Here is a 13,124-nt window from a genome sequence, read left to right as displayed (position 1 = left end):
ACTGCCACTCAACTGAAGGATATAGTGTCCTCGGGAGCCAGGTATAGTCAGGTGACTAAGTTCTTGAAATAAACATTTAACTGGAAATGTTCTATGGTACTTACAGAAAGTCTTCCTTAAGGCAAAGTGCCATGCTCTTCTTCCCCTTCCTCTACTGTCTGGAACAAGCTCTTGATGGTTGGAGTTCTAGCAGTCACCTTGGACCATGAGGATAATAGCCCCATTGAGGATGGCCAAGTGGTACTTTGGAAGGAGATTCGGTCCCCACTAACATTGTAGAACTGCCTTAGCTGCCCTGGGCTATCTCCAGACTCCTAAGAAAAATTCTATCTTGTATTAGGGTGTCTTGTTTAGGGGTTTTCTGATATATACAGATGAACCTCAGTGACAGTGGTGGGCTGAATGATACCCATCCAAAGATACCAGGTCCTGATTCCTGGAACGCATGAATGTTGCCCTAAATGGCAAAGTTCTTGCAGTTGTCACTAAATTAAGGGTCCTAAGATAAATAATTATCCGGGACTATTTGGGTGAGTCCTAAATGCCATCACAAATGCCCTTATGAGAGAGAGGCCAGGGAGATTGGACACAGAGAAGGTGATGTGAAGACAGCAGAGATTGCAGTGATGTTGCCACTAAGGAATGCCGGCAGCCACCAGCAGCTTAAAGACCAGATTCTGCCCTAGAGCCTTCTGAGGGAGTATGGCTTTGCTGACAAACTGTTTCTGCCCAGGGAAATTGTTTTCAGACTTCTAGCCTCTAGAACTGTGAGAACAGATTTCTGTTAAGAAGCCAAAGAAAACGAGTACATTAATCATAACTGATTCAAAGACAGTTACTCAATTGGAGGCGGCTTCCTGACAGTGGCACTGGGGTCAGGGGCCAAGGGAGCTAACTACTCAGTAGTGAAGAACAGAGAAAAGGAAACAAACCTCACTCAGCTATCCCTACACCTCAAGGCTGAAGTTAGGGGGCCTTACTTGGACCTCAGTCGGGCCAGCTCTCTGGTTCAGGTACATGATATGAAGACACCCATTTTCAGATGCTGTTGAGAGGTACACAGCCAATAAGACAGGGAGGCAGTGCTAAGAACCAGATCCTCTCCCTACTAGAGGCATGCTACCTCCCTCATGACAACTCTCCTGGGACAGTTTGTACTGGACATACTTTATGATTCTATCTCAACCTATGGTTTCCTCTTTGATGCCAATTCTCCACCTCCCATTGTGTGAAGCCAAGCACAGCCTCCCCATCTTGACTTTATCCTAATATTCTCCTCCACCCCTAAGGACCATATCTGTTTCTTCCAACAATCTCTCTTCTGTTACCAAGACACAGTGTCACATACTTTACATACAACTTCCATAGGGCCATACTGTGCAACAGCTAGAACATGAGTTCTGAAACCAGACTGCCTGTATTCGAATACCTACTCCACTACTGTGTCCTTAGGCAACCTAATTAATGTCTTCCCAACTGTAACATGGAGTTAATTATAGCACACTCTTCATAAAGTTATCATATTGAGTAAATCTGTGTAGTGACTAGGAAAGTATCTGTCACATGTTAAGTGCCAAAAAAAATTACTGCTGTTATCATTTACTACAGGGCAGCTGGGCTGATGCAGCAGCATTTGAAGCAGTCCCTGACCATGGTTACTTTAACCAGTTTTTTTTCTGAGTGGCTTTTAGGTTTTCTGCCTTCAAAAAGATCCCCCTGGAAATAACCCAAATGCCCACCGACAGTAAGCAATAAATTGTGGTATATTCATGTAATGGAATACGACATAGCAATGAGAATGAATCTGTACTGATGATTCTATTGACACAAAAGAACAAAAACAGGCAAAATAATTTCTGGTGATAGAAGTCAGGGTAGAGGTTCCATAAGGACTCTAACAAGGTACAGGAGACTTGTAAGGTCCTATGTTCTATTTATTTATCTTGGTGATTATAAGGCTATGTTCTTTGTAAAAATTCAAGTTGTACAACCATGATTCATGGTTTTATTTTATTTTATTGAGGAGTCTCACTCTGTCACCAGGCTGGAGTGCAGTGGCATAATCTCAGCTCACTACAACCTCCGCCTCCCGGGTTCAAGCAATTCGCCTGCCCCAGCTTCCTGAGTAGCTGGGACTACAGGCATGCACCACCATGCCCAGCTAATTCTTGTATTTTTAGTAGAGACGGGGTTTCACCATGTTGGCCAGGATGGTCTCGATCTCTTGACCTGATGAATCACCCACCTCGGCCTCCCAAAGTACTGGGATTACAAGTGTGAGCCACCACGCCTGGCTGACTCATGCATTTTTATGTTTGTGTTATACTTCAATTAAAAGGTCTACTTAATTCCCCAAGTCTATCATTCATTGGTCAACTCAAGCACATGATACAACTGCTCATTCATCTGCTGACAAGTAAGGAAGAGGTGGTGAAGCCACCCAGGTGCTAGACTCAGTAAGCAATTAAGTCTGGAATTGGGTAGGGAGATTCCAACACTGGCTGGCAGCAGAAGGACACATGGGAGAAAAAAAGGGTGCAGTTTATGTTCATCACCAAAGAAAAGGGCCAGCTCTGTTTTCCTACTGAGAGATCTCTGCAGTGTGTCTTATGACCGAGAACCATGGCATTTCCTTGGCTCCCTAGCCAGGTCAAAGGGCAAAGCGGGCGTGCTGTCCTAGGAATTAAAATGGCAAATACCAAGATATAATAGCTACAATAGCCTGGCATTTCTCAGTTTAAGGCCTAGACTAGCATCCATTCCAAATAAAAAACTGAATAAACAGAAAACGAAAGCTTTAAGAGTGAAAGCTTTTAGTTTCCTAGTTAAGACTTTTCTTGAGAATGGATTCACTGGTGCAGACATAATTTTGTAGTACAATGAGATTTTTGTTACAGAGCTCAAGTTGTTAGAACTTCTATCTACTGGTGGTGTCTGATATAACCTGGGCTCTCCAGTGTTACAATGGGCTTCCCAATCTCATCACAATCATGGGGTTTAGGAGCTGCCATGACTATAACTAAAGACTTTCTCATATATCATACACACAAAACATTTCTCCATCGGGTATGTTATCCCTGAAAACTTCAAACAACTGCTACACTGACAACACTGTTCAAGTCAAAATTCTGTTCCAAGGCAAGAAAACCTAACTCAAGTGTGCCAAAGCCAAAACCAACCAAACAAAAATGGAATTTATTGGCTGCTGCAATTCAAAAACCCGTATATATTTTTAGCTTCAGGCATGGTGTATGTGGCTGTTCAAACATTATCTTCAGTCTTTTACTGCTCTCCAATTCTCAGATGCATTTTTGCTGTGTGGACTTCATTCTCACCTCTGTAAGAGTCTAGTTCTTCTTCTCAGCATTAAAACCAATGGGGGTGGGCGGGGGGAGAGTATTTGTTCCTATTAGCTCTTGCAATCCTGGGACTCTAATTGGACCATCTTTGGTCATCTACTCACATCTGAATCATTAACTGTGGCTTGAGGGATGGATCAGAGGCTGAGTCAGGCCTGTGTCACACATTCCATTCCTGAGTAGAAGATGGAATCCACTCAGTACATTTCACTGGAGTGTACTATTACCAGTAAAAGGGGGTAAAAAATTCTGGGAGGCCAAAACGACAAATGTCCAGCACAGGCTTTTCTCCAGAGTGGACATGCTCAAGGTGACCTAGCTGGGAAGAAGTCCCAAAGGCCTTCTCATACTTGCTACACTCATAGGGTTTCTCTCCAGTATGGATTCTTTGATGTTGATGAAGATTTCTTTTGCTAGTGAAGGTTTTTCCACACTCATCACATACATAGGAAGACTCCTGAGTATGAATTCTCAGATGCCTTTTTAATTGTTCCTGAGCACTGAAGGCTTTTCCACAATCTACACAGTCAAAGGGTTTCTCCTCACTGTGAATTCTCTGGTGCCGAGTTAGTTTTGTATGAAAATTGAAGGCTTGTCCACATACTTTACAAGAATAAGGCTTTTCCCCTGTGTGAATACGCTGATGTTGGCTTAGATGGGAAGTCCTTCCAAAGCTTTTGCCACACTCATTACACTCATAGGGTTTCTCTCCAGTGTGGATTTTCTGATGCCGAAGTAGGGGTGAATTACCAACAAAAGCTTTGCCACACTCATTACACTCATAGGGTTTCTCCCCAGTGTGGATTCTCTGATGTATAACAAACTCGGAACTACTGGTGAAACTATTCCCACACTCTGTACAGTAATAGGGTCTGTCCCCACTGTGGATTCTCTGATGCCTGATCAGATTTGCATTATCATTAAAGGCTCGCCCACACTCCTCACACTGATAGGGTCTCTCTCCAGTGTGAATCCTCTGGTGCCGAATTAACGAAGAATTACCATTAAAGGCTTTTCCACACTCACTACACTCAAAGGGTTTCTCCCCAGTGTGGATTCTCTGGTGTCTAGCATAGTAAGAAAAGTAGCTGAAGGATTTCCCACACTCCTCACATATGAAAGGTTTCCTTGCACAGGGGATTCTTGGAACCTTTCCTCGGATATTTTTCACTGTGGGGATGTCCTGGTGCTTTTCCACATTACGTGTTTCTGGGAAGACAGTTCTCTGAGGGACACTCTTCAGCTGACCATGTGACATCATCCCATCTCTTTCTTCAGAAATTCCCTGGATTAATGTGGACTCACTGTCAATGTTGGTCTCAACATCTGACATAAGAGATAGAAAACACAAATAATGCCACCTGAGAACTATACTAGAAATAATAGAGCATTGAAAATGATAAGGCTTTAAAAGAGATCATTTCAACTTTCACATCAGCATGCTGGGAAGAAAAGGCTGTTAAAGTGAAAGTGCCAAATATCACACAGGCGGAGAACATTGAGGTGGAACAGGGTATCAGTGGACACAACACACGAGACTGCTTCCTAAGCTTTTCTACTCTAGTATTTGAATGACGTCTGGTCATCCCTGGCATGAGCTAGTATCTTTTGAATTGATGCTACTTACAGCCTACAAAATGCCAAAGAAGGCACAGGTCTTAAGAACAAGTAGTGACATCGGGGCTGGCAAGACTTAGAATCAGAAAGTGAAACAGAACAGTATCAGAAAGCAAAGGCAAAGGATGAATTGTTGTTCTTTTTAAAAACTCATACCCTGCAGATGTCCCAAAAGACTTAAGACACTGAACATTACAGACACTGGGTTGTGGCAAGACAGAGAGAAAGAAAATCACAGAAGTGCTTAGAGAGCATTATTCCCAATATGTTGTAAGATTACCTAGTCCAGAGGTTCTTAACTGCAGAACCACACATGGACTGTAGACGATGAGGAAACGCCCTAAAACTGCTGAACCTCAAACATGCAGAGAAACTACTGTCCTAGACTCTCTATTTGAAAAGGGATGAACAGTTTACTTAGACACACCCAGACTGAGAGTATTCTTTCTCCTATCAGCAAAAAGGACACAAACAGCCCATAAAATGGCATTTGTGTTCCAAAAGATTGGATGACATTTTAAATGAGTTAAAGTCAATCCATTTTATATGAAATGATGGGCTTGGTTTTAACATTAATGTGGGTTACCTGGGACTCATGTGATGGTTAATCAAGTTCATCCTATGAGTGTGAGTTAAAGGAGTAAGGGAACTCCGAAGGAGAATGTTCAGAGAAGAGTAATCTGAGATTGAAGTAAACAAGGTAACCAAGAGTCTGAAAAAGAATAATCACCAGAGAGAGGAAGCGTGTGAGAACAAACCAACAGGTTCTCAATTGTCTTGATGATTCTTTTTCAGATTCTTAGAATAAGAGGCTGAAGTGCTGTGCTAGCTTCATTATTTTCCACGTATTTGCTCTCTGCAAACCACCTGCACTGAAACTCCTGCCTCTGCCTTCAATTTCACTGTTTGCTCTTGGTGGCCCCCATCTATTTGACTGTCTACTTTCTCTTCCTTCTCTCACTGAAATTAAATATCCCTTAATGGTTAAGATTCAGCCTTCATTTTTTCTTCCTGGGGGTCGTTTCAACCCAGCTGTGTTAGAGTACCGTTTCAGACCTGCCTTTTATCTCAGACTCTCCACCCACCTTCTCAATGGCCTGCTCTAGCCATCCACTTGCCTATTCTAAAGGCACCTCACGCCCTGTGCTCAGCTCTGAATTCCTATGAATTCAAAAAGCTCCTCCCATGCCATGACTTCCTAGTGTTATCTGACTCAACTCTCCCCATTTATGGCCAACTTTTGGGAAGATCTGGCCCATTTTACCTTCACATTCTCCGTCCCATTCCCAACAGCACTTAATACTTTTCTTTTTCGCTTTTTATATCTGTCTCCATAACTTGTACCTGCCAGAACTTCTTAAACAATGTTCAGCACATGGCAAGTTGCTCAAAAACTGCTCCTGAATAAATCCATCCCAACCAAGGAGGACAACTAAGGTAGGCAATGTTGAAACTCAGAAAGGAGCAATGGATTCAAGGATTGCAGATGAGACGTACTGAGTGATAACATGTTGGTAAGAGTTAAGATTGGTGAGAAACGTTTCATATTTTACCTATCAGGTGAAATCATCTATTTTATTTAAATCCTGCCCAGCATGATTCATTTTCAAATACAGTGCTCCATAAAACTCTACAATTGTTGGTTCTAAATCTGCCTCACCTACCTTTACAGACGTTTTTGGTCCTCTCTGCTGGGGGATCATCCTGTGCTTCCAGGCCCCAAGCCATGTCCCCTCCCTCCAAAAGTGAGATCAGTGCAGGTTTGGGAACTGGGTACCCTGAAAACAGGAAGAAAATGGTACTTTTCAGCCCTGTGTCTGCTGTGTCAAAAGAAGGAAAACCCCAGGAGTCTCAGTAAGAATAAGACCCACAGAAGAGGGTTCTCGACTGGAGAAGGCCAAAGAGATTCTGATCAACAGGAAACTGAGCATTTGTGACTTCTTCCTAAAAAAAACACTCAAGGATAAGTAAGTCAGTGAGATCCACAAGGCATGAGCAAACACAGGGAAGGGGACATGCCCTTCCCCAGACAACAACTACTACTTATTCCTTACTGTGCAGAGCCTCTTGGAAGATGGAACATACTCTTACCAGGGGACAGTAATTCCCTTCATTGGGAGACCAAAGTGACCCAAGACCTCTCCCTACCCAGCAATCTTTGAAGTTGGTCACTGAGCCTCAGCTCTGCAGTCACTCAGTGGAGGACACAAGAGACAACCTCTCCTCTCCACTCCACACTCCTGCCCCCAGGCTGTAAAAGAAGGAAGGAAACTGGAAAAGTACAGATATGAGTCCTAGGAGGAAAATGGCCTTACCCAAAGCAGTCAGGTTCCCAAAATTCTCCAACATCACACTTCTGTACAGGGCCCTCTGGGCAGGAGAAAGGCCAGTCCATTCTGTCTTGGTGAAGTGCACAGCCACATCCTCGAAGGTCACCATCTCCTAAAACAACAGGTTCCTGCTGCCCCAGAGCCAATCCTCTGGCTCCGGGCCAGAGTGTGGGGCAGAGGGGACAGGTAGGGACTTGAGGAAAAGTCCTGTGAGGGATAGGTAATGAGAAAATGTGAAAGAACTGGATATTAGACCATTATATGACTATTTTTACAACAAAAAATCTGGAACTTCTCTCACTACCAGAAGAGATTCCATTAGGATATAAAATTGACTGTCATAAAATGTGATTTAACATTTTTTAAACCCTAGGAAAAAAAGTCTCTTATTAGTTAACCTTCCTAGGGCAAAAATCTCTTTGATTTAGTAAATATTTTCAGTCTTTTAGTTTTGTACCTACAGGTGGACAATTTGCTTCAAATGGTATCTCAGGACCCACCTATTCCTATTAGGTACTCCCTATTCTCAGCCAATCTATCTGTTCCCCACGTGTTCACCCTGCCCCAAACCTTATGCCCATGAAACAAGCACAGAGTCATGGTTTGCACTGATGGGCCTATCTCATCCGACTCCCATTCGATTCTTGTATAAAGGGCTGCGCTGCCTGTGCTCAAGAGCATCCTGTAGAGGGAGCTCAGAGTCTCCTGGCACAATCCACTCTGCTCCTTGATGGCTTTTCCTAGAAAACCATGCTTCTAGAATTAAATTGCTGCTGCTGGGTAGCTCTTTTAGCTTTATAGCTCCAAGACAATCTGTAATAGCTTCTGCCAACCAAGCCTCATGCTTCTTGGGTTTTTTTTCTTTCTTTCTTTCGGTTTTGGTTCTTTTTCTCTTTTTTTTCTGTTTTTGACAGTGTCTTGCTCTGTCACCCAGGTTGGAGTGCAGTGGCACAATCTCAGCTCACTGCAGCCTCCACCTCCCAGCTCAGGTGATCCTCCCGCCTCAGACTCTTGAGTAGCTGGGACTATAGGTGCACACCACCATGCCCGGCTAATCTTTGTATTTTCTGTAGAGACAAGGTTTTGCCACGTTCCCCAGGCTGGTCTCAAACTCCTGGACTCAAGAGATCCGTCTGCCTCGGCCTCCCAAAGTGCTGGGATTATGGGAATGAGCCACCATGCCCAGCCCCTCATGCTTTTTCAACAGACACCCTTCTCCCTCCCTGCTGGCCTCAACTCTACCTTTCCACAAAGTTCTGGCATCTGGTTTAGAGCCTCTATTCACTCCTCAGATGTTGGTATTAAACTTCGTTACCGGAGTGCTCAGGGAATACACTCCGACCTTCCAATGCCTCAACTGATTTTGCACATATCCACATCCCCCTCATCCCAGCACTGCCTCAGACTCTCTGGATGACCCAACACACTGACTCACCAAGCAACCCCAAACTCATCTTCCCCAAAATGGCTTCCTTTCTAATTTATATAAACTAAGTGGCAGTGTGACAATATTTTTCCCTCTCTGTTGATAACACCAATTTCAACCCAGTCTCTAATGCTAGAACTTCAGATTAATCCTAGACATTCTAACCCCCATCATCGCTCATTGCTGACAGTTAATACTCAAGTCCTGCCAATTTTATCACCTACGTTATTTCTGGAATCTGACTCTTCTTCACTGTGGTACAATCAGTAAACTAGGTCAACAGCTGGGGACACTTTAGCTCTACTTCCAGTCTTGTCCCACACTGAATCTATCCTCTGCCCAGCTGACAACCTGACTTCATCAACTCCTGAATGAACCTCTTGAATGAATCACCACTAACTAGAACAGTGGTATTCAGAGTGTGGTCTCCAGACCACCACCAGTAGCGGATGCAACACTTGGGAATTTGTTAGGCAAATTCTTGGGCCCCACTCTGAGAGAAGTCCATACTTCAGTGAGCCCTCCAGGTAATTCTGATGTACACTGAAGTCTGAGAACCCTGGATTGGAGGATAAAATCCAAACTCAGGAAACTGAGCTGTATTAGGTGACAAGGTGATGGAAAGGTGCACAACTATACACAGAGAATCTATCTGGGAAGCGCTGCAAACAAAATTCCAGAGAAGGAACAACAAACTCTAAATGTAATCTGAAAGATGGCACAAGTGGCAGAGAGAGAAGGAAAAACAACAAGACTTTGTGTCTCTCTGGAAATGGTATCGGGGAGAACATAGTCAACAATTACACAGCAATTTAGAAACTGAGTGATCAGGACTGCAATATAGTGTGATGTCAGACACTTGTGGAAAAACCAGAAGAGGGTGGGAGCTCCAAGGAAGCTGATATATCAGTGACACAGTCAGGTAGAGAAAACTGAAGGATGTGAGAAATATGAGATTGGGATTTGGGATATGGTTCATGGATACTAAGTTACTGGATAAATAAGTGCCAGGAGAAAAGAAATGACAAAGCAGCAACTCCGTCTCAAAAAGTGAAATGTAATTCAAGAAATCAATTCTCTGTCCCAAAAATGTAAGGTACTTATGTTCACCTTACAAATGAATCCAGTTAAGATGCAAAGCAATTATGTGACTGGCTCAAGGCTATGATGCCACTGAGGCCTAACAGATCCCTAACTTCAGGTGTCCTGTTGGAGTGTAGACTTTTCCTATCACAGCCCACTGCCTCACTTCGCCAGCAGTACTGACCTCAAGGACATATATTTCCTGATTCTGAAGCCCAAACGTCCTCCTTTCTTTTGGAGGACAAATTAGATAGGCCCCCTCTTTCTTGTCTTCTCCCTGCTGTCCCTCTGCTGCTACTTCCCAAAAACCTTGTGCCCTTGCTGATCTTAGTCACTTCCATCCTATCCTGGATCCCTACATCACCAACCTGAGTCCCTCGTTCTCACAATTCCCTCTGCAGAGGGACAGCTACTGAACCTGGGGATCCTCTGGCCCAGGAGAGATTCTCAGTATTCAGGAGGCTGTACTTCAGCTTTCCAGATCACTCTCTCCTGTTTCCATCTTCACTGCCCCTAGCTCTTTCCCCAGCACCCAGTCCTACTGGAGGGAATCAACAGGGGTTTTCCTACTGCTTTGGCTCTAAGACTTGCCAGAATCACCTTGATCCACCTCATTTCCTTCAACTCAGACCTCCATACAGCTGACCTCAGGGATCCACAGCTCACCTGGTATTGAGCTTTCAGAGGCATGGCTGCCATGACCTGGTCTCCCTCTTAGCAGGCAAAGGCTGAGGGAAGAAACAGAGAGAACCAACAGTGAGCTCAGCCCAGTAAAATGCTCTCTTTAAAGCAATAAATTTGCCAATAACAAGCAGCATTCACTTACTAAATGCTCACTGGGTTAGTGGTGCATAAATATGTACTTTTTAATCCACATCATACCATGAGGTTTGTAATTCTGAGGAAACAGATTTTGAAAGAATAAGTAACTTGTCCTAGGACACCAGAGCCTGTCCTCACCAACACCAAGCTAAATGAAGAGCAAAACAAGCAAAAGACACCAATAAACTCAGAGCGAAACCTAACAAGAAGAATCTCAGACCTTTATTTTTAAAAATAAATTTGACTGAGAATATAAAAGGTTAAAAATAGCAAGTATCATGCTTTTGGATGAAAAATACATATTCTCTTATTTAGTCCTCACAACAATCTTTTGAACCTTTAATTTTTCCCAAATGAGAAGACAAGGCTAAGAGAATAATTTCTTCTACCAAGATCACTCAGCTGGTGTATGGATGAACTCAGATCCCACACTAGATCTGCCAGGCTTCAAAGGTCATGTTTTTGTCTGTTTGTTTGTTTGTTGAGACAAGAATCTCACTGTCACCTGGCCTGGAGTGCAATGGCGTGATCTCAGCTCACTGTAACCACGGCCCCCCAGGTTCAAGCAATTCTCCTGCCTCAGCCTCTCAAGTAACTGGGATTACAGGCATGTGCCACCACACCTGGCTCATTTTTGTAATTTTAGTAGAGACAGGGTTTCATCATATTGCCCAGACTAGTCCTCAAACTACTGGCCTCTAGCGATCCACCCACCTCGGCCTCCCAAAGTGATGGGATTACAGGCGTGAGGCACCGCCTCCTGCTTTTAATAACTACACTAAATTCTTTCCAATAGTAATCCTAACAGGAATGCTTTTAGAACTGGCAAAATGATTTTAAGGTTAACATAAAATAATAGATAAGAATGGCCAAGAAAACTCAGGAAAAAAATCTCAGAGCAAGTCTTCCTTTACTTGGACCTGGAGCAGGCATCTTTTTTGTTCATTGTCCCACTCAAGGGCCATGAAAACCAGAAACTGATTACCAAAGGACCCTGAAGGGCCAACTCAACACACTAAAACATCTGGGTTATTGTTTTAACTATATCATCTCTTACAGACACTTTGTATTCTAGTTAAACAGCAATATTCTATAAAAAGCCAGCATCTTCCCTACAGGGACTTAATGCATGACGCTGTTTTCTGCGAGCCTCGTCTTGTGCCGCCACCCTCTTTTCTCTTAGTTTAGCTACAATGGCCTTCTTTCAGTTTCCTCTGTGCTAACTCAGGACCTTCATACCTGCTGTTTCTTCTGTATGAACTACTCTTCTCCAACCTCAGAACCATTACAACTGAGATTCTCTGCCTGCCATTCTCTCCAGTAATCTAGCCACCCTTCACCTTCAGATCATGATCGCTCTACAGACCAGGTCAGGTGTCTCTGTTAAACACTCCACTCGCACCGTACTCCTTTTCCTATATACCACTTAATCCAGTTTGAAATTATATATTGATTTGTGCTTTCTTCATTCGACAAATATTTATCTCATACATATTTCATGCAAGGCCACGTGTGACACACAACAGATGAAGTAGAGAGAGAAGGGGCACGATCCCATCCCTCGCAGAGCTTAGTCTAAAGGAAAGACACATTAATCAAGATTCTCTCAAATAACTTTTAAGTTCACAATTTAAATCACTGCCAGGGGAAACTAACGTGGATGGGAAGCTTAAGAAAATAAATTAACTAAGGTATGAAGGAAATCTTTACAAAAGTAACAGCATACGCAAAAGCCATGTTCTAGTAGTGAACGATCAAGAACACTGTAGTAGCAGTCAAAGGAGAGTGTGCTGTTAGATGATGCTGAAGAAGTCACAAGGGACAAAGCCACACTTTGTGCACGTCAAGAACTTGGTCTTCGATCTACGTGCACTAAGTCACGGGCAGGTGGAGTGAAATAACCAGATTTGATTAATACATGACTTTCCCATTGGGCGGAAAGCTTCCTGGGGGCGGGGCCCACGCCCCGCCTCATTCACCGCTGCATCCCCGGAATCTAGAGCAGGAACTGGCACATAGCTGCTCAGTAAGCAGCTGTGGCCCAATGAGCAGATGGGGTTTGGGCGGCGTCGAGAACAGAGGCGTCCCTTCCATCCAGCCGCCCATATCCACAGCCTCCATTTCCCAAGGCGCCGATGCAGGCGTGGGGGAGCGAAGGCACCAGAGGGAGACCGGGACCGGCCCGCGAGCAGCCTCCGCTCCCCGGTCCCGGAGGGGCCGCCCTGTCTCCCTCCACTGAGGCAGCAGGGACGTAGCCGACAGCCTTCTCTAGAGGTGCAGTGCCTGAGCCTAGCAATGACTCCTAGGCGACAAACCCCAACACTCACCTCAGGAAAAACAGAAAGCGGTGCCTGAACGGAAGTGCGTCACTACTTTGGCCTTGCACCCAGGCTCACACGCGTCCTCTCTAGGATGCCGGAGCGGTCTTCTCAGTGGTTGCGTGGTTTTACTCCCGGGAGGAGTTTCCACCCGGGGATCCTCAGAGAC

The 13,124-nt window shown here is 44.2% G+C and overlaps 1 protein-coding gene across 5 annotated transcripts in view; it reads right to left on the bottom strand.

Moving 5' to 3' along the window:
- The window catches only part of ZNF19 (zinc finger protein 19), a 24,008-nt gene extending 10,884 nt beyond the window's left edge, over positions 1–13,124 (bottom strand). For 2 of the 5 annotated variants that reach the window (XR_008954933.2, XR_010110291.1), the window contains exons 1-5: positions 12,965–13,102; positions 10,482–10,543; positions 7,292–7,418; positions 6,641–6,754; positions 3,464–4,685 (exon numbers count right to left, since the gene is read on the bottom strand). Coding sequence is in view for 2 of the 5 variants with exons in the window: in XM_063597735.1 (XP_063453805.1) it covers positions 3,583–4,685; positions 6,641–6,754; positions 7,292–7,418; positions 10,482–10,514 (1,377 nt within the window). In the remaining 3 variants the exon portion in view is untranslated. Of the gene's footprint in view, positions 1–1,996; positions 4,686–6,640; positions 6,755–7,291; positions 7,419–10,481; positions 10,544–10,641; positions 12,266–12,964 lie in introns of those variants that run through there. The other 3 variants (XR_008954934.2, XM_063597735.1, XM_055100255.2) reach the window with 3 other exon arrangements.

Source organism: Pan paniscus, chromosome 18 (assembly GCF_029289425.2).
Source record: "Pan paniscus chromosome 18, NHGRI_mPanPan1-v2.0_pri, whole genome shotgun sequence".
Classification (NCBI taxonomy): Eukaryota; Metazoa; Chordata; class Mammalia; order Primates; family Hominidae; genus Pan; species Pan paniscus.
The sequence above is the reverse complement of the archived record's forward strand: the minus strand, read 5'-3'. Positions and strand labels throughout refer to the sequence as shown.